At 36.4% G+C, this 26920-nt stretch overlaps 1 protein-coding gene across 19 annotated transcripts in view; it reads left to right on the forward strand.

Annotated features, from left to right (window-relative positions):
- ZNF521 (zinc finger protein 521) overlaps positions 1-26920 on the forward strand; it is a 267984-nt gene that overhangs the window by 136287 nt on the left and 104777 nt on the right. For all 19 annotated transcript variants that reach the window (XM_038390425.2, XM_043507963.1, XM_038390423.2 and 16 more), the window contains one exon: positions 3751-3835. In XM_038390425.2, coding sequence (XP_038246353.1) covers positions 3751-3835 — 85 coding nt within the window. The remainder of the gene's footprint in view (positions 1-3750; positions 3836-26920) is intronic.

Here is a 26920-nt window from a genome sequence, read left to right on the forward strand (position 1 = left end):
GACATGAGCAAGCATTTTCCATGTACCTAAAATTACTTGTGCATCAGATTCATATTCTGTGGAGATGCTGCCAAATCTGGTAGGCCCTCGACTGGGGTCTTTGACAGGAGGGTATTTTATTGAAGGTTTGTAAGAGCTTTTGAGAGTCAGTTGTGCCGGTTCAGTAGGAAGGTGAAGCCAGAACCATGTTAAAAATTAGAATGAGGAGGTTCATGAACTGAACCTAAACTATCTAAACCCTCATTTATAACAGCGTTCAAAAAACAACTAGATAAGTTCATGGAGGATAGGTCCATCAATGGATATTAGCCAGAATGGACAGGGATGGTGTCCCTAGGCTGTTTGCCAGAATTTGGGAATGGGCAACAGGGGATTGATCACTTGGTGATTACCTATTCTGTTCATTCCCTCTGGGGCATCTCGCATTGGCCACTGTTGGAAGACAGCATACTGGGCTAGATGGACCTTTGGTCTGACCCAGTATGGCCGTTCTTATGTTCTTATCCTGCACCCTGATGTAACAGTTGTGGAATGAAGTGCAACCTGGCACAGTTTAGAGCAACCTTAAGGTTGCTGTAGTTGGTCCAGGTACTGAACTGCCCCCTCAAGGTTGGGGTGTGGAAAGGTGATACAAAGCAACTTTTGCTCCCCACCCTTTACCCATGCCCAGCACTACTTTAGTACAGCTTAGGATTCAGCCCGCTATTTGTCGTTGACTTGTTGCATTTCTGAAGCCTAAAAAGAAGAATTCCCTACATCTCTTCTTTATTTTGGTAACAAGATTTTAACTCTAGTGTTCCATAGCTTTGTCTGAATTAAATTAGTGTTGGAGCATTGTGGTTTAGTATGCTTTTCATGAGGCTTACATGTAAAACTAAACAATTCTATCACCAATTTGTTGACTTTTTAGGATGGGATGTTCAAAACCCCTCAATATTGACCTAACCCTTCATCTTCCTAAAAGTCAATGGGAGTTTTACCATAGCTCTTTTAAAAATCCTACCCTGAAAGTTCACAGATTTAAAAAAAAAAGTTGTATTTTTAAATAACGAATTCAGGTTAGAACTGAGAAATGAATATTTATTAATAGAAACAAAATTGTCTTTGTAAATGGCTCATATTTGAAAGGCCAATGAACACCTTAACAAAAATTTAATTAAAATCTAGAATGTGAAAAAAGCAAAAGAAAAGGCAGGAATTAATTTGCATTAAAAATCAGTCATAAAAAGAGATGAAATGAAAAAGTTGTATTCTTGATAGCTACACCATGTCGGTGTCAGCAAACAAATAAGAAAAACTCCCTCTTAACCCTCAAATGTCAAAAGTTAAAAAAAAAAGTTAGAAGAAGTCTGTTTTAATAAATAAATTAATATTTACACAAGAATACATAAAAGCCATTGTAGGGTCAAAATGATGGTGATTTCTTTCTGCTTTTCCCTATTATATCTACTTCATTCTAAATAGAGAGAGTCAGAAAATGGAGGGGGGAAATGCTCTGAACATTTTTTTTCTTTGTATAACCAAAATTTAATTTCAGCTAATTTTTTCCAACCAGATCTAACAAGAAATTACTAAATATCAGTAAATGTCTGTTGGCTTTTTCCATTGTTTGGAGAGAGGAATGAAAATTTTTCTCTGTCTGTCTGTCCAGACTTTGTCGTTCCATCTTGCAAATGTCTAGAAGGGACCCAAAAGACTCATATGCGTTCTTCGGTTACAACCTGTTCCTACATCAATTTAGGTCCATGACAGTTTTGCCGTATTAACGACAATGGGAACAGGATTGCAGTGAAAAAGATTGTTTAGAAATATAAAAAGTATGGAAATAAGTTTGTGATGTTTGTTCAGCACACTGTGAAAATGACTGGTTTTGATCTCTTAAAATCTAAGCTCATTGATACACAAGTTTAGACACTTCTAGATAAGTATATGCTGCATTAATAAAAGTTGATGGTAACATTTTAGAAGCTGCTTCGAGACTAAAAAAGAACCCATGTTTGATCTAGCAACAATGACAAAAGCATTCTTTTCTTTGTGATAAAAGAAAACATCTATGTGGATCTGCAAATATGTCAAATCATTTTGAAGAGGCTAGTAAGTGCTGGTATTTTTTGTTGTTGTTGTTGTCAAGTGATTTTATTCTTTATCATTAGACTTCAAAGAAGAAAGAAAGTGTGTTCTGTCATCATATTCATCAGTCATAATTTTTGTAGACGATTCTTGACACACACTATGTTTTACTGTGCTAACAAGAGAAAAGACCAGCCATTAAGTTTATGTGTCTTGGTTTTTCAACAAAGTCACATATCAGGAATAATGCTAGGAGTATGCAAATAAACAATATATAATGTTGGCCAACTGGGAGTAAGAAATATTTTCTAACTAGTTCTAAAGGGAAACAATGTTTTTTTTAAAAAAAGAGTGATTGTTGTTTATGCAATATATGTTATTCTATATGTCAGCATCAAAAGCCTCTTGTAAAGAGCTCAGCACAATAAATCTTTGATCCTGATTGTCATTATTTAAAGGTCTCCGCTAGATTTAGATGTAGTAGAGTGTTTTCACGCTTACCTACATATAATAGTAAGATTTTGGACGGCATCTGTTCAGAATGCATTTCGGCAGACGATTTCCGTCACTACATAGTCATAAAATCGGAAAAATAATTGGAACATCTTAAACAGCAGACCTTTCAGATTTTATTTGTAAAATTGAATGAAAACCAGACTTGCTCTCCAAGTGTATGGTGATTTAATTTCTCCATGCAAGGCCTTAACTTGGTTACATTGCCCGAAATTTTTCAAGTTGGTTCAAATGAAAAACAGCCAAGAGATCTGTAGTTGTTTCCATTAAAAACCACCATGGCACATTTTGTTACTGTCATTAAGAAACTTAAAATAGTCACCGATGGCCTCAGCTTATTTTTGAAAAACAAAAGATTTGTAAAGGTATCCCTGTGAGAACAATATATCAGACTGGTTCAGGACTGACTTTGGTCATTCAAGTAGTGTTTCATTTAATTGGGAAAGGAAGGCATTTGTTCATCCCCTTTGCATTGCTTTCGGAGGGCTTTTGGTTGGAAAGGCACAAAAAGAAACGTGAGGATATGTCTATACTGCTGCTGGAAGTGAGCCTCCCAGCCTGTGTAGACAGACTCATGCTAGCGGGGACTTGAGAGCCAGAGATCCAGCCCAAGCTGCAATATCCACACTGCTATTTTTTTAAGCACTGTCTCAAGTTCCACTAACACCAGTCTGTCCACCTGGGCTGTGAGGCTCCCAGCCGTAGTGTAGACATACTCTTTAATTCACTTTCCTGAGAGGCGGTAACTAGATTGATGGAAGCATTCTTGGGTTTGAGGAGGAATGGGATTAGGATACATGGATTTTATTCCTGGACCACCATTACTGCATTATGGACCTGATCCAAAAGCCCATTAATATAAAAGGAAGGACTCCCATTTGATCTCTTTGCACCTTACCTTACAAATCTGTAAAAACAGGCATTATCACAGTACTTACCACGCAGTGGAGTTGTAAAGCTTAAAAACTGCCATTTGTAAAGAGCTATGAGAGATTCAAGTAAAAGGTGCTACAGATGGCAAAGTGTTATTTAATATTAATAATTAATTCTTAATGAAAACACCTCTGGAGCGCTTTAAATTACCACTTTGAACTAACCATTTTGAGTTATAATGAAATGGTTCAGGCTGCATGTTTAAACACATTTTCTCTACCCTTGTCTCTTTAGAAGAAGACCTATCAGTGCATCAAGTGTCAGATGGTTTTCTACAACGAATGGGATATCCAAGTTCATGTTGCAAACCACATGATTGGTAAGTGAAGCACTAAATCTTGTTGAAGATAGATAGCTCTTTCTCCTTCTCGTGTTCATCATTGCCTGCAAAATTAAACAGAGTTAAGGAGAAATTAATTGTGCAACCTTCAATGATTTACCTAGGCATGATTGATTTTTTTATTCATATTATTAGACCTGATAAAGCATTAGCATGTTTTATTTTCTGCAAGGGCTAGTTTAGTCTTCTGCAGAGAATTATATATCTACTTCCAGTCAAAACACAGGTGATTAACAAATTAAACTTCTAATCATTTTTGCATTATTGAAAACAAACTAACAGGAATGGTTAATGAACTGGATGTTAGCTTTCCGTAGAGTTTTAGACAGGTTTTAATTTCAGAAGTTGTTATGATAATGACACTACAGTGTGCTGCTCAAGCACGTTGGTACCAAAATCAAAACTAGCAAGTTTCTGTCTTTAGGAAACATAAATAATTCAAATGGCCATAAAAATAGTATTATATGTTCTGTATAAACAGTCTGGAAACAATTTGCAGTGTTTCTCTCTGTACAAAATTAAATACCATATCTTATTTTTAAAAATAAGGAATTGTAGTACTCAGTAATAGGGTCTGCATTTTTAGATACAGACATTTAAAAAATATTTTCTATTTGGATTCCTGATCCAAGCATGGCTTGATATTTACAAGCCTATGTTAGAGTTGTGAGGTGGAATAAAACAAAAAGAGCATTTTATTTAATATTCGTATTTTCCCATTACTTGCTTATTCCCATGGGGTTGCCCACAAGGTTTTCAATTTGGTAACCACTCAGTAATAGCTGTAAGAATTCTACCAGTCAATTAAATTTATCAAGCACATCTTTTGCCCACTAATAAAATAACGTTGCTGTAGTTGTCTTATTTTGTTATTAGCCTCTTTTCAGAAATTTTACATAGCAAGCAGGGAATCATTGATTATACACTTACTTCATATCGTTTTTCTTGTAACATAAAAAAGTGCAAATTGCAAAAGGTACAGTACAGCAGAGCAGCCAGTAATCACATGTCCTTTTGGTAAGAAGTTTCTCTTTTTAATTCAATAACTCAGATATATCTGGGCTGATATAATAAAATATTTTATTACAAGCAAGCTTGTGAATTTCAGTAGCTTGGTTGGACTATGTGACCTGACAAAATTAATGAAGTAGTCAGAGAAATAGCCTATTAATATGTTCTACTACATTTTAAATATGAACATTTATGTTCTTTGCAGAAAAATGTATAAACAAATTATGAGTTGGGCTTGAAAGGCAGTTCAGTGGTTTGCTTGTTGGATTAAGTCTCATTTTTGACATTCTTAATCTTTGGGGAAAGATAATGAACTCCTTCATAATGTTAAATCTGGATCAGTAACTTAGAATTTAAAAATAGAACATTATGCACAACAGAACACACCTTTCCATTGTTTTCTTTGGATCCCAGTGTGTGGCGTATTCTTAATGATCTTTTGCAGCAATTAATGGATCTTGAGATTTTGACAATGAGAAATTGTCAAAAACTGTGTAGGTAAGAATAATGCTGGAACGTCAGACAGTCTCAAACAGTGCGGTTGTTTGCCACCAACATCCCATCTGCCTCTGATTCCTTGGTAAGGGCATCCCTCTGCTCCTTAAATATTTTGGAGGAGGGTGGGGGGGTTGTTTTGTTTAGTGGGTAGAGCAAGATGGATCCAGACTAGTGCTGATCAGATATGATGGTAATTGAGGTTTTCTGAAAACTGAGTTAATGATATTTGTATTTTATTCTGAAATGTTGGATGAGGTTGAATGGGAGTGAGGTCCTTTTCCTTAGTAGGTATTGTATCAACCATGCATGATATTGCTTCATGATATAACCATAGTGACACAGATTTACATTTGCTTAATATAAAATCTTTCCAGTGGGGGAGGGGCAGGGAAAGGCACTCACAACTCATGCTGGGAGATTTGCAGGTCATGCTTTTGATAATCTGTGTTCACTGGAAGTTTCTTATGTGTGCCGCCAGATTTAAGAGTTTAGCTCTTAATGGTGCAACCCTAATTAATAAAATACAGATTTGGGGAAGGTGGAGGGGGAAATCAACAGAGTATTGCTGAGAGTTGTGAACATGACCTCACTACCAAAGCAGAGGAAAACAAAAGTTTCTGTTTTCCGATTCTGTTAGTCCTCTCACCGTTTATTAGATTTTTCCTTAGCTATCTTTATAATTTTACTTCTCCCTTCCTTCTGCTCCCCTCCTTAATTTATTTCCTTGTTCACTAGCATGACAGGCCTTTCTCCAAGACCATATCCTGTCTACAAAGAAAGGTTAAAAGTGTGCCATCAATCTGTTTAAGTTTTTAGATTGACCTTACTGTGAGTGGGAGATGGATATAATAATATATAAAACATGGATGTGTGTGTGTGTCTCTGAGTATGTATATGTGAAAATAAACAGATAAAACATGTAAGTAACTATCAGCATCTGGAGACTTCTTCCTGCCCACTCGCCTGCCATAAAACCCTAGTGTTCTATGTACCTCAGTACCCACATTTCTAAAATCAGAAGCTGTGAGCAGTAGAAGAGCCCACTCGGGCTGATAAAGCATTTCTTGCTGCCCTAGTTTGCCTGTAACAAGGATTGGCACAACAGGATACAATGTATTTGCCCTTGCAGTTGGAGTGAGGCCCCTTAGAGAGAGAGCAAATGGTCCAGGAAGGCAGGGGGGAGGAGATAAAAATCAAGGGGTTTAATACTACTCAGATGGACTGTGGGAGCAACACATACCTTCAGCTTCAGACATTATATCCCCATCTCAGGAGATATATTTTCCATTTGGACTAATATTTTACCATCATTGTCTTCCTAGCCAGTCAATATTTGTATTATATTGATAGATGTGGATTAGTCTTTCCTAATCTGAAGGCTCCCAGATGACTTCAGAAGAATGATAGGGCAAAGGAAAAGAACGGGAGTCGTGGTAGGGAAAGTTGCATGACCCCATGTCTGTCCTTCCCCACCATCCATGCATTGTGCTCCTGAGACTAGTAGGCGGTGAAGGCCCATCAACCTTTCATCCCTGCTCCCACAGCAGTCTCTAATGAAGATGGCTGTAGGAGCGGATGATAATTATTTTTCTCCTGTGCTTCCATGGCCTTCAGCTAAGCTGCAAGGGCACGCATGATCATGTCCCTGGAACCACCAGTGAAGGCCCCATCCCAAGCAGTAGGGAACAGAGAAGGAACTACTAAATGAGAGAGCAGAAATCAATAGCAATTAGAAAGGAAGAAAAGACAGAAAAACATAAGAATATTTTAAAAATAACAGAGGCAGAAAAGAATAGTAAAGACATTAAGACAGAAAGGAAGATGGTAACTGCCGGGACCCAGAATGATGGGACGCAGAGTGCAGAAGTTCATCCATCAAACCATTGTGAGGAGAGTCTCTCAGAAAATGATTGAGAGCCACTGATGTAGATACATGTTTAACTGATTAAAGAAAAAAATATTTGTCCTCAGCAATTTTATGGCCTAAACAGATTGATAGGATCCCTATAATCATTCTGTCCATTGGCCAAGGCCATTGGCCTTAAATTGGACTCACGTTAACATCCAGAGAGAGTGGATTCATTATGGAAGGTCATATACAGGTTTAAAAAATCTGAGTATGAAACTTAGTTTTTTAAATAAGGCAAGCGGCATTACTTTGTTGGCTAAAATATCTCCACTGAGGGTAGATATTTTTAGGTAGTCTGTCTGTCTGTCTGTGTTTTTGTCTAATCAAATATAATATCAAATAGTCATTTAGCAGGGAAAGAGGTATTAGAGGCTATTGAAAAGCCTCTTACTGTTCTCTGTTAAGAGGTGTATAGTGTTTTTACAAATTTTATTATACATTTCAATCAATCTAACAAGATGGATTATGCCACCTAATGGAAAGTAAAATCTGCAGATGACCCAGTGAGGTGTAACCTTAAGTATCTTTGACAACAAAATAATTTACATTTGTTTATATGCAAGTCTCATACTGAAAGGATTTCAGAGAGATGGCTTTTGTTAGTAATTTATCAGCTATATAGCACTTTATATTTTATATTTTCAAAATGTTGTACAAGCTTAATTAATCCTTACAGCATGCTTGTGGTAAGGTATGTAGATAAGTATTTATCATGCCCATTTTATAGACAGAGAAACAGAGGCAGAGAAGTGAAATACTTTACCTAAGGCAGTGTTTTTCAACCTGTGGTCCATGACCCCTGTGGTCCGCAGACTATTCTAAGATTTCCAAAGGGGTCTTCGCCTCTATTCGAAATTTTTTGGGGTTCACAAATGAAAAAAGGCTGAAAACTACTGACCTAAGGCTACATATAGGTAGTCAGTAGCAGAGAGTTCATGGATTCCTGACCCCCAATTCTTGTTCATTCCTCTAGACCATGTCAAGTAACATCCAAGTTTTCTTAAACTACATGCTGTTTAGCATTAATGCTATTGTGGACACAAAGTTTTACAAAGCTTTTTTTTTTTTTAAATAGACCATATATTTACATCAAATTTGGATCCAGATGGACAAAGGTACTTTTGTTTCTAGAGGTAACTGCTAAGTGCAAACATATTTGTCAGTAAAACTGTTTTACAGCTTTGTGACTATTAGGGAAAAAAAATCCAAACCCAGACATATTTTAATATTGTCTCAGTGAGGTGTAAGAAAACATATCTGTAATTCCTTTCTTCTTTTATTTTTTCCTCTGAATAAGATACAAAGCTTTTTAGCAGTTTTTCTCGAGAATAAACTGTCTCTTGATGTCTAGAGATGAGAGAAGTTTCCTGGTATCTCTTTGTTTAGCTCACATAGTTTACTGTCGGCATTTGACCCAAGTGTGCAGAAAGATACTCTGATAGTGTTTTTGTTTTGTTTATTGCACTCCTCCACCTGTTCTTTTAAATAAATATGCTAAACATTTTTTCTTCTACTTATTTATTTACATTTGTTTTACTTGACGTACTAGCATGTAGACTGAAGTGTAGCCATAATGTCTATAATTTTTTCACACACACACACAAAGTGGATCAGAATCAAGAGAGTTCAGATGTGTTTAACTCAGCAAAGAAATTACCCCATATAAAATTATGAGGCTCAACAGCAGTAGTGTAAATTTGTAAGTGCTCTGAATAAAGTGCTGTTAGGCATGAGATAATGTAAAGTGATGACTTTGCCAAGAACTATTTATGAAGAGCTTAATTTTTTTCACTCTGATAATTCTTGACCAATAATTACCAGCCTCTAATTATCTATTTTAGTTCGAAAGAAATCTCTATCAGTATGGAAGTTGGCATTGCAACTAGCGCATAAATCCCCAAAGAGGTAAATGTGTTCCAAACAGCCACAAACAACTGTCTCATGGAACATAGTGAGCAAATTGCGAGCCACTGGCTGTGCACAACAGAGCAGCACATTTACCATTGAAGGCTGATCAGGCTGACAAAGAGAATGATAAAAGGGGGAAAACAGCCACAATCTTTGTAGTTCACCGCAACTTACATTGACTGTAGAAAGCAAGCCAGGGCTCTGTAGTGATAACCATTGTCTGCATGAAAAGTTGTGGTAGGAGCCAGGCTGTGGCATCACTAGGATGCAGTGGTTTTTTACATTTCCAGTTTTTAAAGGATATATGTATGTAATTTTATGAGTAAATAGACTTGTTTGCCTTAAATTTCATATCTTGTATAATTTGTGTGTGGGTTGAAATGTGTGGTTTTTAACAGAAGGGTGTTTGAGAGAAGGGTGTATTGTGTGCAAGGATCAGCAAAGAAATCCGTAGCATGAAAATAATGACAAAACTAGAGTTGAAACCAATATCAAAGTCAATGGAAAGACTCCCATTGACTTCAGTGAGCATTAGACCAGGCCCATAGAATGATTAAGAGTCTGTGCTGAGACAGTAATAGTCCTAAAGCGCTTTTTTGGAAATAATGCATTAATTCATCTGAAATGAAAATTGAAAACTGTGCCTTGAATTGACAAGCAATGTATAAACACTGAGAGATCTGGAGAAATCTTTTATTGAAAATCCATGATATTTGAATATATCATTGATTTAAAAATTATATATATATACACACACGCTCATACATATATATGTATTTTATATGTATATTGTGTGTGTGTGTATATATATATAAAAATAATTTTATTTGTCTCATATGCAGACACATGCAACATGCATTATATTATATGTGGAATATATTGCTGATGTCAAGACAAAGGAAATGCATAAGTCAGCTTTGTAGACACCAATAACATTTTAGGCTAATTGTAATAGTAAGTGACATTTACACATTCTGTAGTTTGTCTAATGCCTAAGGTCATGAAAAACATTTTTTCTTTCACATATACAGTAAGCAGCAGTATGTGACTAATATTCATTGCACTTTGGTGACTGTAAGTATTACTTCTTCAGAATTTCAGTTTAAATACTATACAGTAAAAATGGCATTCTCTTGTATGAGGGGTTTTTACATGTCTTTGGGGAAAAAAATCTAAATATATGGATCTGCATACTAGAACATGAAGAGGCACAGACTTCCTTTTGTCTATCAGCTTTCACTGGCTCATCAGAAACAAGGAATGGAAATTAACACATTGCAGGGGGAAAAACAATACTACCCTCTTAGCAGTTTAGGAATCTCATGTTTACACTCATTGTTAGCAAGAAGTTTTCAAAAACTTAGAGTAAAATTTATTATGTGGTTTTCAAAATGCAAAAAAAATGTAACATCCAGAAAATCTTCTTTTGGTATTAAATCTGACGAAATGTTGGCTATTTCATGAGGAGCTGGGTTTAAAAAAAAGATGAAATCTGTGCTATTTAATACTAACAGAAAGCTACCCTCATGTGGGCAATGCTGGCTTATTTGAAAAGCCCATAAAGGGTTTCTACATGGACCATACAAAAGGGATACTTTCTCTTTAATAGCCATCTGTACAGGAGAGATGAGAAGTGGGCCAGGTCATCTCTCCTCAGCTGTCATGATATTAACGTAGGTAATGGAGCAAGCTCTGTGTTCTGCTGGGTGTTGTTTTTCATAGATGTTCATTGATTTACACAGATAATTCTATTTATTTCTTAGAGTTGGTCCAAGCAAACCAGGCAGAATAACAAACACCAAAGCATTTCAAATGACTTTATCTTTGTTGTTTTGTAATGTAACTTTTGTCTAAAAAATGGTGTCACACCTACTGTGCAGATGGCTGCATGATTTGTAAACCAGCCAAAACATTTAAACAAATGTGTGATCTGGGGATAGATTAAATAAAGGATAAAATGGAGTGTGGACCACAAATTCTAATAATCAGATGATTTTAAGTTGTGTGTATTGTGGGGAGATGGTAACAATGATAGCAGGAAAAGCTTGCCAATGACAGCAAGGTGCCTTACAGATCTCAGGATGGAGCCTGTGGCCTAGTAGGCCTCAGTTTGAGAACTGCACATTTGCTGTACAGCTGGCAGCTCTGTATGGGGACATCAGATAAAACTTATGTAAAATGAAGTGTTATTGCTTAGTATGAAATTGTGCAGAGAGGGAATTTGCAGACAGTAACTGAAAACAGAATTCGTGGTATCAATGAAGCAGACTGTAAATATGAAGAGGCTTTAATTAGCTGAGCAATTTAACAAAAAATGCGAGATGTATTGACAAAGGGCAAATGCAGCTGTAAACATGCTAGAACAGAAAGTCATGTCACTCCTTCCAGTTTCAAACTCCAGTTTTTAATTCCGGGTTATATGATTTCAGCCACAGAGCTACTCGGATTTAAGATTTTATCTAGATTTCAGAGGCTTCAGATTGACCCAGGAGTAATTTTTTTTTTTTTTTAAACACAGTTTTTCAGGAAAGTCTGTTGGGGCATTTTAAAGTCACACAATATGAAGTAAAACACTAATATGGAAATGTTCCCAAGTCAGATGTTTTATTTTTCTCCTGTGTAACTCCACTTTGATTTTGAAAAATTACATTTGGGAAAGAGTCCATAATTATTTTTTTTATTAAGGAGTTTGGGGAGAAGAGGGAAACAACCAAAAAAACAATATTTTGCCACAATTTCTTTCCATTTTAATTTCTTTTAAAGAAAAGGGAACATTTAAAGATAAGAAAGCCACTTGATTCTAACCTTGCTCTTTTATCTCTTGTCCAATTGATGTGTGCTATTATGTACCATATAGCATGTGTTGTAATACCTGGCCACTGCAGGATGAATTAAAGGCTTTGTGTCGCCTTTCCCTTTTCTTCTTTTTTGTTTTTGTCCTTTTGTACTGCAGTCCTAACAGTTGCTTTTGCACATTTTTGATTGTGTTAACGATCACTATAGAATACAGTTTAAATACTAAAATCCAAAGTATTTATTCCTAAATTGTTCACATTCTTAGCAAAGAAACCCCCAAATCCTTGATGAGCTATTTCCTTAGGTTTCTTCCTGCTTTCGAGTCCATTTAATGCAATAACATTTTGTTTAACAAAACAAAAGAAACCAATATGGAGAGTGGGTGTTGAACTTCAGCTGTTCATATTGTTGCATTTGGTGAGCTGATGGGGTTTCGTAGGTCACCTTTAGAATTATGCCTATGACAGCAGTAGCTACCTGCCAAGATTGCAAGGTATCTCACAGCTCTCAGGATGGAGCCTGTGGCCTGGTAGGCCGCACTTGGAGGGGTACACGTTTGCTGTACAGCTGGCTGCACTGTATGGGGCAGCCATGTGGGCTGTTAGGGAGCTGGAAAGGAGACAAGCATGAAATTTCTTCTAACCCCAACTCTGTTTTTCTGTACTGTTGGCTGCCTCTCAGTTCTTTGACAAAAAAACCAATCAGGCACCCTTTAATCCGCCTGTGATTACCAGTGGTATAAAAAGAGAAGCATAATGAGGAAAAATGCCTCGTTTTGTTGCCTTCAAAAGCCAACAAATTGGAGTTAACTTGACAGGAAGTGGCTTAATAATTAGATTATTTATTTATTCCTGACACATATCCCCCTGTTACTAGTCTCAGGAGATCCCGTAGATGGTACGATTTTCAAGCTGCCATTACTTTGCTGTCTTTTGTGAACAAAGAAGCTACTGTCTATCAGTCAATTAAATGCACTCTTTAAGCAGAGGCTGAGAAGTCCTCAATGGATAGAGCCCTGGGACATTGTGGCTGATGATTCCTTTCTCTGTACTGTACATCACACTCTCAACTACAGTCCCCACAGAGATGGAATAAAGTCATGCATTAAAATATCACTTGTTGATTTGTTTGCTAATGAAGAGCCATTGAAATGTTTGTATATTTCTATCGCAAAATTGTTGATAAAAGGACTACTTGCTTGCATATCTTTCTTCATCTTCAGTAAGTGCTTATTTAAGACTTACTAAAATTAAAGTCAACACATTAAGGAAAAAAACAGAGAGATGGATAATATGGATTTACTTGCAATTCACATGAAAGTAAATAACACCAAGGACAGCGAGAAGAGAGAGAGAAAAGGGGAATAATAGTACTTCAACCATGTCTGATATAATTCTTGTCATTAGTAACACTAAGGATCTCTCGCTCTCTCTTTTATTTTTCTGGTACAATAGCAGGCACACCTATTTCGAATAATAAAAAGATGTGATGCATACATTTAAGGCATCCATGAAAATGTAATCCTGGAAAAGTAAGAACACAAAAAAGTGGCCAGTTTTTAAAAGAGCTTTTGTTTGGATTCTTCCTTCTTTTTTGGAGTTAAATATATTTAGAAAATAAGAACTTTTGTTCATTTATATAATAACTATCTACAGCCAGGTAGCCCTGCAAAAATATACAGATATTTCTGACTAGTATACTATGTTTTGTAAAACTTCGAGGTTAAGGTAAAAGCATCTGTGAGCAAAGTTGCTTGACTCTGTGGGGGTAAGACTTCTGAGCTCAGATGCTCCCAACTTTTTTTTTACAGTGTTGTATTATCTATATGAACTTACTTTTTTGTTTGTTTTTGTTTTGCTCAGATCACCACAGTGCCTTACAGTATTTTTTACAAAAGGCAGAATGCTTGTCTTTGTACAGTAATGAAAATCATTAATTGATTATTCATTCGTAATATGTTTCCAGTATTTATTCAGTTCTTCATCTATCTTTTCAGAGATCTCTGTTTGCACTTAAGCACTTAAATGATGCAGTGGCAGTTCTCCAATGCAATATTTAGCCTCTGCATGACCATTTGTTACATACAAATAGAGAGTTTAAATGAAAGTGGTGATACCCTAAAATGTATTTATTTTCTCAGCCTTTTTTAAAATGACACCCATACTGTAACTCTTGCTTTCAATAAACTTGACAACAAGCTAAAGGGAATTAATTCAGACCAGCCTCAATTTGGAGTGTTTATAATTCTTAGCCTGTTATTCCAATTCATTTTGTTAGAAGCTTAGATACTCGGAGGTGTTCTATAATAGAAAATGAATTTGAACCCATTCATTAATTGGTGATTAATATATTTCAGGATTAGTTTAAGCAAAGCCCTACCTCCTGCCCAGTCAAGTATGTTCTGGTTAGTATCCAATTATCTGCACCTTTGTACTTATTGTGTCTTAATATTTCAGATATGATAACCAGAAACTTGAGAGTAATGCTAATGAGGAGCATAGAGCAGGAATTAACCAGTGACACACTCAGTGATCCTTACTGAGAAAAGTATTTCTCTCCTTTCATCCTAGAGGTACAGCTACTGTACACACTTTATTTCTAGTATTTTTAATGGCTTATTGGAGATGGGAACAATATTTAAACTAAATATTTTCTGTTTTACATCAATTGTACACAATGCATAAGGTCAGAATGTGTGTGTGCACATTCATGTTTGTGATAAACTTAATATTATGTGATGGGGAGGGAAGTGAAAAATTGATAGTCATCTAAAACAGTGGTACCTGCTTAAAATATGCACTCGTGTGTGTCTCTGTGAGCATGTGTACAGTTATGTATGTATGTGTGCTTGCATGTGCATGATATTCATTAATGAGAGAGAGTAATTCTAGTGTAAAGGTTTACAAATGCATTCGAGAGTTTAAAAAAAAATTATTTGGGCCTATTTATCATATCCCTCAGCCTGTAAAGAAGATGCTTTAGTTATTATGAGTACAACTGTACAGGACTGTGAGGTAGAGGAAAAAATATAACTAATAAATATTAAAAACCTAAAATTTACCGAAATTAGCTTTTCTTTGTATAAAAGTGTCAAAATCTTAAAATCAATATTTCAGGATTGTCCCATCTAGGAACGGGTATACCGTCCCTAATATATAAAGGTACAAGTTTTAGTGGATCATGAAATGTCAGATCTCAAACCTGGTACTGGTATAAATCTCAATGTTTCCAATCCATGGTCTCAGACCAATGTAAGTTTCGAGGTGAATTCAACATATAGGGAGAAAGAAGGAAGGAAACATTCTTTAGGTAGATTGGTTTTTTTTTCCTCTCGTAAATATGGAGCTCTTTGAAGATGCTGAGCAGTTTAGGATAAGTTGTTAGGATAAGTCCAGTTGAAGAGGAAGCAGTGGGCAGAGTGAAGATGACATGATCAAAGGTGTATGATAGATTACTGCAGCATGTGATAAATTGTTTTCATCACTGAATATGACCACCACATATGTGATACTTTTCCAAGGGATTTCACACCTTACATTATCCACAGTGTCTGAGACAAGGGCTCTTTCAGAACCCTGCCTCATTCACGGCACTTGCCTTACACGATGCAAGTTCCAAGTTTGTAGAAAAAATCAAGATATTAGACTGTATGATTTAAAGAGTAGTATATTTTATCTGATTGAAAACTATCAGGAAGCATATGTATAATGGGTGTTTTGAGTGCCTATGTAACTTGTATGTTTCCTTTATGCATTATTTTATTAGAATTCCATGGTTTAAAAACATAATAGTAATGCCTTTATATATAACTCTTTGACTAGACACCATCTATGCAAGAGGGAAAACTTCTGTGTCTTCTCTGTTAGTGCCCCCAGCTGCACACCTGGATGAGGCTCAAGGCATTAGAAGATGACTTTGAAAAAACAAAACAAAACAAAAACCACCAACCTGGGCTCCTACAGGGCTCTGATTAAGTCACTGCTCATTTTAGGAGATGTGCATGTTTACTACATAGCTAAATTAGCTACTCATTCATGGGTAACACAGCCCTTCCTTTGCTTAGAACTTTGGTAAAACGAGCTAAAAAACATACCCAAAGTACTGCATTAGTGCAAAGTATGATTTTCAAACTGTCATAACATGATCAAATCAAAACCAGTTATCACCAGAACAGTCAAATACACTTCTTTGCATTTGAGTGACATTTCAGTGTTAAATTTGAACTTTCAACTCCCAGTGATTTGAGTACTACTGCTCTTAAATAAAAATCTTGCAAGACTTAATCGGGGAGTAACTTTCTTTTTTTTTAATTCTCCTCTCATTTGAAAATGGCTGAACCTTATTTGTTTAAAAAAAATCACCTTTGGGCTCACTAGTTGAAAGTATTGTAAAGTTGTGAATAGCTGAAAGAAGGCATTTATAATGAAATGCTCACATTTTACGTGCCATTACATTTCCATTGTATACTCCAGAAAATATACTGTAGGGAAAAATCCTTCTCTGGCACGCATAGGAATAGATTACGTGACCTCTTAGGGCCTTTCTGTCTTATTTCTGTGATACACTGTCTTATATTTTATGTCAACTCCTACTTTTATACAGCTAATATTTTTGTGTACAAGACTTTCAACATGGCTCTTCCTGGTCCACCCTTTCTGCAAACTTGCGATTTTACTGGTCTCTTTCAACTAAATGTCTCCACAATGGAAGTACTCCTCTTTTGCAAGAGAAGCATTCCAAAACACCATAACTCCTCTTCTGTAACCGTACTCAACTCAGACTTCCTGTTTGTTGGTTCTGACCACACCCTTGCCTTTGACTCTGAACTCTTCTGTTGCACCTATGTAGGCATATTCATCTTTTCCATAAATTTGCACGTTTCTGTCCTTCATCTCCACCTTTGCTGATATCCTCATCCACATCACTCTGTAGCCTTGGACAAGTCACTTAACCTCTCTTCATTTTGCAAAATGAGGATAATGGTGTTTTGAGAATAAATTAGTTAATGTATCTAAAGTGCTTTTCATACAAAAGTGCTAAAATGCCATAAATACTAAGTATTAAATTACTTGTGTTATTTATTATTGTTCAACCTGTGCAGAATGCTATTGCCTGCCATTCTGCCACAACACGTGCCTCAAACAACTCTATTCATTTCAGAAAACAATTAAAACTCATCCTTCCTGTTTATGGATAATCCTCCCTGGACATTACATTGTCTTTCCAGACTTCACCCTAGTTACATTGCTAAAGTGATCTTCTCTCAGTCACTCCTCACGAAGGCCCAGATCCTCAGTGTACACCAGATCCTGGTGTAAATGAATATAGATCCATTTAAGTCAGTGAAGTCTGTTACATATGCTAAGAATCTGGCCCATTGTCACTGTTGATTCAAGATCTATCTTCTCTACATCTTCTGCAGCCTGGAAAAATCTTCTCATGTCTCTGTCTTATTGTCTCCATCTGTTTTCAAATCTCGTGTGAAGACATATATTTTCTCCCTTGCCTAAATCTTTCAAATTTATCCCTGTTCTGTTGTTTATTATTTAAATCTGTGACCAGATTTTTTTTTACCTCTGTAAAGAATTTTGAGGTACAGTTTATTTGAACAAAATATATCGTATTGTTTTATTACAAAGCTGATTTCTGTAGTTCTCAGCTAAATCTCATAAGAACCACCCATCCACACAAATGGTTTCACACTGGCAAGAATATACAATTTTTAGTAGTCTCCACTGAAATTGTCCTTTCTTTAGTTGTGATCCTGGGCCAATACCTGCCACGGATGGTGCTGCAAATCACGTAGCTTTAAATAGTGTGCCTGAATATTGCCACGTTTATATGCTGTATTGTAATGAAACAACATCAGTAAATTGCAGTGAAGGGTGATTGTTGCATGGGGATGACTATTACACCTTGGGGTCCATTTGCACCAGATTATTTTTTTATTGTTGTTATTACTTCCTATCTTCTTTACTCTCTTGACGCCAAACTTGCTGTTGGACATCACTGGAGCACGGAGGATCTTTAGAAACATTGTGGACATCATCTTTTCTCTTAGGTACAGACCAATCACAGTTCAATTCCAAACTCTGGTACTCTGGGTGGCTTTGCAGTACTTTATTGATGCCAGTTTGGTTAGTTGACTAGTCTCAGAGTGTTCCTCATCATCTGCTCCTTAAAAGAGGATGAATTTATTGCTGATAAAAATGACATTTTTGCTGACAGTTTTTAGACTGAAACAATGCTGAATTTATCGCAAGTATGCATGTTTTCCCCCTTTCTCCTAGTCCCCGCACATTGTACAGTTCAGAAAAGAACTGAAATGAGATTTTTGGGGTTTTTTTTTTGGCTTATTCCTTGTTTTTAACTATTTTCATGATAAATTAATCTTGGAGGGTAAAGGCAGTATGCAGCTGAATTGTCAGTGGTTTATTTGTAATATTAAACCACAAAAATACTGTCTGGTTTTTTTTCTGGCCCCTGTTGGTTTGTCTATCCAGCAAAGAAAAACCTGTGGCTGGCCCATGTCAGCTGAGTTGGGCTGCAGAGCTGTTTCATTGCTTTGTAGGCTTTCAGGCTTGGGCTGGAGCGCAAGCTCTGGGACCCTCCCACCTTGCAGATTCCTAGCTCCCCGGGCTCCAGACATCTACACACCAAGGAAACAGCTCCACTGCCTTAGCCCTGTGAGCCTGAGTCAGCTGGCATGGGCCAGCCGTGGATGTCTATCTTGTGCCATGATTTTAAGATGCTTTCGGCAAGTTTTGTTTTTAATCTGGGGATTAAAAACAAGATTCTTATTAAAGATATTCCCTTTTTTAAGCAATACAAGCATATAGTAATAACCTGAAGATGTCAGTGGTGTTATAGGAGCAAACAGTCCGTGTCCTCAGTAGTACAAGAAGCAGCCACAATCAGAAGAAAGCGTTATAACTAATTTATCAGCCAGTAAAATAGAAGGTAGTCATTCACTTCACCTACATAAAAGCCAAGTCATTTTGCTACATACTTTGTACTAAGAAAGCTAGGGAGAAAAAGATCACCCCCATTTGCCAATTCAGGGCCAACACATGGATCTTTGGCACCAGTCATCCCTGAGCTGCTGCTTCAGTTTATGGATGAGAATAGAAACTGCAGCCCTCCTGCATGACTTGTCTAGGTTGCTGCTGCGTGTGTGCATTTGTGCATCCTGTGGCTGCCTTTCTCAGCAATCCTTTTCTCCAATGCCTCCCCCATCGAGTATGGAGGCACCCTTCTATGTGCAACGTATTGCAGAGGCCCTGGCTTGGTTGCATGCCTGCACCCTCTATGCGTCTCTGATTGGGGAGCTTAGGAAGGTCTTTTGGGCACTTCTTTGTGGGGGTGACTGTCACTTGTAAGGCTCTGATCCTGAAAACACTTAGGCAGGTAGGTAGCTTTATGCACATTAGTGACTTCTTTGGAACTACTCATGGGAGTAAAACTGTGCACGTTTTTAGGTGTTTGTTTGATTGGGGCCTAATTTGTTATTTCAAGGATTATGCCAAAAACAACATAATTTAAATAAGGAAACATTTTTTTCACCATATAACATTCAGGTTGTCATCTTACCTTGTTAGAAATTTTCTCACTTGGGGACATGTATGTGAATTTTTATTTGAACAGTAAATATAGATTTTTATCATCTTTTTTGGGTCTATGTACATTTGTTTTTTCATTGCAATACAGCTGTTTTCCCTCTCTTCTTCCTCTTAATACGATGACCGTGTAGCATTCAAATTTAAATCCGGAATTAGAACTGACACACCTTCAATTGAACTATCATGTCTCTTAAAACTGCTTTATCAGTGACACCAGTTCCACACTATTCAGTTGTACACACTTCTGATTATGGGACAGAGAGCATTGATTTTTAGCTGTCATTTCTAGTGCACACACTGTAGAATTGAAATTTAAACCTTAATCCACTCTTTAATGCAATTAATTTTTAATGTGCAGTAATACTAATTGAAATAGCCTGAATTTAGTAAGTCACCACAAGACATTTTCAAAAGCAGGGGTCTCCACTGAGAACTGGAAGGACAGATAATCATTGTTACAGTGTTTATAGAATAAATGTACAATCTGCAGGCTATTCAGTGGCAAGAGATCTTTTTTCTGTTAGTTTATATTAATATGTCTCATTGTGGATTGAAATTTTTTTCAATGATTCACACTGCACATGCGTGCATGCGTGTGTATCGTTGTGTGCCAAGTTATTGTGATTCTGTCTTATTGGAGGTAGTTACTTCAATAGAATATTTTCTCTCTAATCTATATATTTTTAACATCACTGTCACTGTATTATGTAGTTGTCAAATGCATTTTGAGGTGCATAGAAATTTATTCCATTTTCCTCCTACAAAATGGTCAGCTTTGTAGTTCCCATGTATTTTAAACTGCAGATGCATGTTATGTACCTGGATCTCCCGCACATCCCCAGGTTTGCCTTTCATCTAAGCAGCATATTTTGTGCTAGCATGACTTCATTGTATTATTATTAATTTTAAATATGGTATTTTAAAATGTTTTTTGAGGTTTTTCCAACCAGAGTGAAACAGATTTTGACACATTTAACCAAAGAGATTTTAGTCATTTTTGTAATAAAAAGGTGCTTTGACTATATTTATCTGTTAGTAAGGATTACTTTTTAGAATGCCTTGGTTCTGCTGATGAATGGGCTTGTACAACGTTCAAAACGAGCACCAGTGTTAAGTGAAAATAAATGGCGAGCATGGTATATCAACCTTTCATAGCTTTCACATTATAGTATTTAATAAGCCAATAGTGCTGTTAAATATTTAGCAGAGGTTCTCCCAAAACCTTTCCATATATTCAAGTGGGATTTTAAGACATTTTGCAGCACATACGTAAAAATTATGCTTCGGTCCTTGAAATGGTTGTAGCATGGTGTATTTTCTAAATGAAGTGCATGATAACATGGCACAAATTCATTCGGCAGATTTCACACCTACAAAACACCTGAATCAATTCCTGTTTTTCGGATTAAGGGTTCAAACTGACTCTCATTTTGTCAGTGTTAAAAGAAAGCTGTGTTGAGATTATTTGCACAGAATACTAAATCAGCTTTATAGAATTTAAAAAAAAAAAACAAAAAACCTTGGAGTGTGATTTAAAAAAAAAAAAAGCCTTCTTAACACTGTAAAGGCTTTAACAATGGACACTTTTTGTGTTGTCTGTGGTAGAAGGGAAAAATTAATTGCTATTCTGTTCTAAGATTAACAAGATAAATAAATATATAATATTTTTAGGATCTCCAGCATTTAAAATGTAGATTTAATAAGACAGGTTATTCCATGGAGGCGTTAATCAAACAATACATTGATCATTAGGAACCTAGTCATCTTTGATAAACACCTGTATATTGTAGATCCTTGTTACATTCTAATTAATCCTCAGAAATACTTGTATGATAATTAAATGGCTTTAGCTTAAAATACAACAGTGCCTATTTAAATTAAAATACAGGTCCTGTGCTATCTTCTGCAGGGATGCAGGCCCCATATGTAGGGTAATGGATATATTTCCTCTTTATGGCGGAGCTAACAGGTTTTAGGTGCCAGATATGAGGGGCACACACCTTCATGTTGTTCATGCCCAGGGATAGGCAAAGGCTTGGTAGTGAACCAGTCAGGCAACAGGGCCAATGGATATGCAACCACTTGGATCCACAGTTCGGTGCCCCATGTGGAGGAGTGCAGACTGCGCAGCAGGGGTAGTGTAGTTGCAGGGCTGCAGCAGCATGTAAAGAGCAGCTCCACTGGCACTCAGAAGCTTGGATGGATGCTTCTTTGCCTCTGGTCCCCAGGGATATCACCAGAGCCCATCTCACTGCTCAAGCTCTGTGCTGATTCCTAGGGACTGGGCTTGTTAAGGAGCTGTGTTTTAAAGTGTTACATATCTTTCTATCGATCGATCAATCGATCGATAATTATGGCCAGTGTAATCAGTGGGTATAATCAGCCCTTAAATCTCTCAGTGTTAAATATTATGCTTAGTTTCGAATGTGCAACGATGGAGGGCAGTGCTCTGTTCTAATTTTATATTTCATTTATGTGAATATGTAATGAAAGTGAGCGGTGGTGGTGGTTGTTGTTTTTTCATTGTCAACCTATGGTGTACACTGCTGTTGCCCACGGTACTTACTTCAGGCACGTTAGAAATACATCTCATTTTCAAAGCAGTGCCTGCATATCCTGCTTACTAACCATTTGGGTTCTGTTTAAAAGAAAATTTAGGATTTTTTGAGTGTGGGGAGTGTAATGAAAATGTGTGTATCTCTGTCTCTCTATTTGAAAATTGAGAGAATTAGTGTAATGTGTGTGGGTAAATATATAGAAAGAGATATATAGATTATCGGTATCAATATATTTAATACGCATAGCTCGATGTATGTTGACCTCCAGTTACAAGAGTAGAAAATCCCATTTTCCAGCTTGTTTCAAATGTAGTAAAAATGCTGCTTCAGTTGCTTTATGCTGCTCACATTGGGAAAGGTGCTTATACTGTGATAATTATCATCAAGGAATATTAATGCGTTCAGCATTTGTAACCCAAAAACTCATTATAGCTTAAGCTGTGCATCATCTGTGAAGAGAGAACTTGCCAGAATTCGCTCTTCACAGGGGTTGCCTCCTGCTTGGAATGGAGTGGTCAGAGTATTGTAAGAGGTCACTTAAGCTATTTTTGAAAGCTGAAGTTTTGCAGTTTTTGATTCACTACATTCTGCCTAAATAGCTTAGCATTTGTGCTCCAAAATTTGCTTTTTCTAACTGAATGCCTGGTAAAGTATACAAAACCAAAAGCTGTATACAATTATGTGCAAGAGGTGAAAGGGGTAAATATGCATATTCCGCATCAAGGTCATGGAGTTTTCAGGATTCATTCTCCCATCAATGAGCATGGGATTTATACATAGAACTCTCTCTAGTGGGAGTTAGCCATTTAAATCCTCTGGTCGTTGATGAGAGAGTAGCTCCTTATTCGTGTCAGACACTAGCACGTTTGCACATCAATTCCAGCTGAGTTCAGTTGCAGCATAGGCCTGTGTTTTGGTCTCATATAGCACTTCATCATAAAAATAATTATCTCTGGTTATTCCTGTGTTCTTTTTGGAGGGCCTGGACCAACACTTGAACAAACCTCTATTTTTCCAAAAATTAGTTTAGAAGTTTATTTAAAATACTAGGCCCTGATTCTCTTCTCACTCTGTTTTCACATCCCTGTCCCTCAGTTGATTGAATTGGTTTACATCAGTGCTCATGAAAGGAGAATCAGGCCTTTAGGAGTTTTTTTATATTTTCATTAGTGTATTGTTGTGGGATTCTATATACTTCTGTACATTACGGTACCTGAGTATATGCCACAACAGTTCTAGAACTAGATAATCAAAAGTCCTAAAAATAAATAATCTATGATAAACAACAGTAAATTTTTCCAATGATTTGTAATGAAATCTTTCTTCCAAATGAGAATGTCCTTCTTTCAAAAGAATATAGTGCCTCCACTTTAAATAATTAAAACTGTGGCAGAAGCAAAATTGTATTGTGCAGTGCTGGGGTTTTTCAGTATGGTCAAATCCTAATATTTCCCCCTTCCCCCATATTGATACATTGTTTGACATTTCCCACTAATATTGCCTTATGTCGCATGTTGTAGTTTGCTTTATGTTAGGCAGAGGAAAGTAATGCTCAATTCTATAAGGCACTCTGGCTTTTGTGGACCTCACTGTTTCTAAGGTCAAGTTCTGAACCTAGTCTTGCTCCTGGGAGGACTAGAAAAATCTGTTTCATAAGTTTCCATGGGCCTCAAAGAAGACTAAGAAGAAAAACACAAAACCCATAGGCTTAGTTTAGACTGGCTGAAAAAGTTGGATTCATCAATAGAAAAGCCTGCAGTTGATCAGTTTTTCTGATCAGAAGGGGTTACTGCTGTTAGTGAAGACTCCAGTAAGAGGCAGAGCTTTAGAAGATAGAGCAGTCTTTCAAATATCTGAACATGTGTACAGAGATATCTGAGTTGACAATATAGAACTAATCTGCTGAAGTAAGAAATTACTTGCCTCTTAAAATCTCTTAACTGAAAAGTAATAGAGAGAGTACTATAAACCCCGAATCCGAACAGTGTGAATATTACAAGTATATCCAATTAAAAGCAATTCATTACTGTAATAGAACAGAACCTTTATTTTGTGCAGTAGCACAATAATGCCACAAAATGGATGACTGTCCTGAACCAAACATAAATTCTCAGAGGGTAAGAACAGGAATACTAACACTGTAGATGGGAAACACAATGGCGGCATATCTGCTGTGTGGATGTAAACTTAATAATCTATATGAATTTTGAGTATCTCATAACCCTGCTTCCCCTCCAAAGAAACATTATGAAAAGATTGCTTCTAAATCCTTCAGATATTCTCTGTACTTGTGATAGATACCTTAGTCTTTACCTTGAGGCGTTGGAAATGAATGTGTGTTCTTTGCAAGAGATAAGAATGTAGACTTTAGGAAGGAGCAAATTGTATTTTCGGGTTTAAGTTCACAGTGAGCACTTGATGTAGTGAAAGCCAAATGTGAAGAATTGCTTTTCAACATAATTTCTCTGTCTTCTGTATCCCAAGACCTCTGAATTATTATGCTAAAATGTTCTATTGCATGTCATAAAGAAATACTGAAAAACTGGAAATAAAACAAGATCACCTTCGTTGACTAGGCTGTATTTAGATTCCTCTAGCTGCTTCTTATATTTTACAAAGGATCACCCCTTTTTGTAGTGTTGTTCACATTGATGCAGAAAAGACAGAAAAATCTGTGTCTTCAATGCATATTGAAAATGTAACCATTATCCAATATTAACAGTTCTTCTTTTATTGGCAGGAAAAAAATAGAGGGCCAGATACTGATCTCATTTACACTAACGTAACTCTGCTATGTCACTGAATTGTCTGAATTTATACTGGTGTCAGTGAGATCAGAATTAGGCCTAAGATATATTTTTTGTTAAAATTAAGAAATTATTATTTCCTCTTTTTTTCGACTTTTTTTGTAAAAATGTATCTTTTGGACAGTTACAGACTCCAGTTCCGATGCCCAAAAATAGAAAAGTATCTACTTTTCAGTCAAACTCAGAAAATACCTGAATAATTTTTAAATTCTCCAGGATTCCTTTCATGAACTATGCATTTATTTGATTATCTTCTTAAAAATTAAAAAAATCCTAATGCCATCTTAGTTTCTCTTCTTTAAAAAAAAAAGCTGGTATTTGCATATTATATTAGCTATCAATCCATTGTACCAAAGAGCAACTAATGCCATTTTCACCTTTATACTTTAAACATTTGGAATCATATAAAACAGAGGGCCAATGTGTATTGTACACAAAAAATCAAAACCAAGGAGATTAAATATTGTAGCATGATATTTGAAAGAGAGATTGGAATGGTATAGTTTTTGGCTTGGGTTCCTTTTTCAGATGTAATTGCTGCTTCATTAGCTCTTGGAAGAGTTTCCTATGGTTAAATTTAATCAAATGGTTTAGAATGGCAAGCTTATACACTCAAAATTCCAATACCGTTCAGAATTTTTAATAAGATATCCTTCAAATCTTTTTTTAAACCAAATAATATGTAACTCTAAATGTTGATTTTGAAATAATTTTTACTAGCTTATCATAATGAGTAAATGCAGATGTAGAATATCCTTCATAGGACTTGGATATTAAAGGTAGTCATCTGTTACACCAAGAACATAATTGCCAGAATGCTATGCAATTATGAATCAAGACTCTGATGCTCATGTAGTTGATGTAGTGGACATCTCTGTGTTCTTTCATAGGATCTTTAACGCTCATAGTTAGAAAAGGAGTACTTGTGGCACCTTAGAGACTAACAAATTTATTAGAGCATAAGCTTTCGTGAGCTACAGCTCACTAAGCTTATGCTCTAATAAATTTGTTAGTCTCTAAGGTGCCACAAGTACTCCTTTTCTTTTTGCGAATACAGACTAACACGGCTGCTACTCTGAAACCTGCTCATAGTTATAATCTCATTCTGTCTTTATTTTTAGGTTAGATAGCCTGGTTTACTATATTAGCTATTCCAGTTGATGCAGTTATCTTGAATGCTGAAGACTTCTTCACATATTTGTATAGGAGTGAATTCTCTGGCTAAACTGCTTTCTTTTCTAAAGCACAACTCCATGAAATAGTCAAACTGTTTTAACTGGGAGAAACTGGTAGGAGAAGCGGTTGGCAGAGGTTACTGTGGAAAGTGGATGACCACTACTGCGAAGATAGTCATCTGAGAGGATAACTTGGAGGTCTCTGGAAAAGTACAGCAAGCAGACATGATGCTTATGACCATCTCCTGTTACATAGAGATATATCAGATTCTAATGGCACTTGCAAACCACTGAAAGATATGTATGCCATGCAAAGTACTGTACTATGCCACAAAGATACATGAAGAACAGATATAACACAAATATATTCCAAAAACATACGGGAAAAACTTAACTTTTAGGGGGAGGTAGGTGGGATAAGGACGGGATGGAAAACATAATATTGAAAAGAAAATTTAGGTTAGCAGGATTTCTATCAAAATATTGACCTTTAAAGAAACAAAGGGAACTAAGAAAGTTCTGACTGTTTATTATTGTACCAGGCTGAAATTGTGCGAGGCACCTCACAGAACAGCAACCCTCCCTGCTTCCCCCCCCCCAAAAAAAAGACATGATCTCTGCCTGGGAGAGCTTACAGTCTAGAGTTTACAAACTATATTTGTCATATTGTGATGTACAGTAGCAATTTAGGAACGCTTAAACTTCATTATCTAAAATGCCATGTGGATTAAAATGTACACTTGATAGTGCGGGCAGGACTTGGAGATGATAAATTCAGAGGTG

This window comes from Dermochelys coriacea, chromosome 2 (assembly GCF_009764565.3).
Source record: "Dermochelys coriacea isolate rDerCor1 chromosome 2, rDerCor1.pri.v4, whole genome shotgun sequence".
NCBI classification, from domain to species: domain Eukaryota; kingdom Metazoa; phylum Chordata; order Testudines; family Dermochelyidae; genus Dermochelys; species Dermochelys coriacea.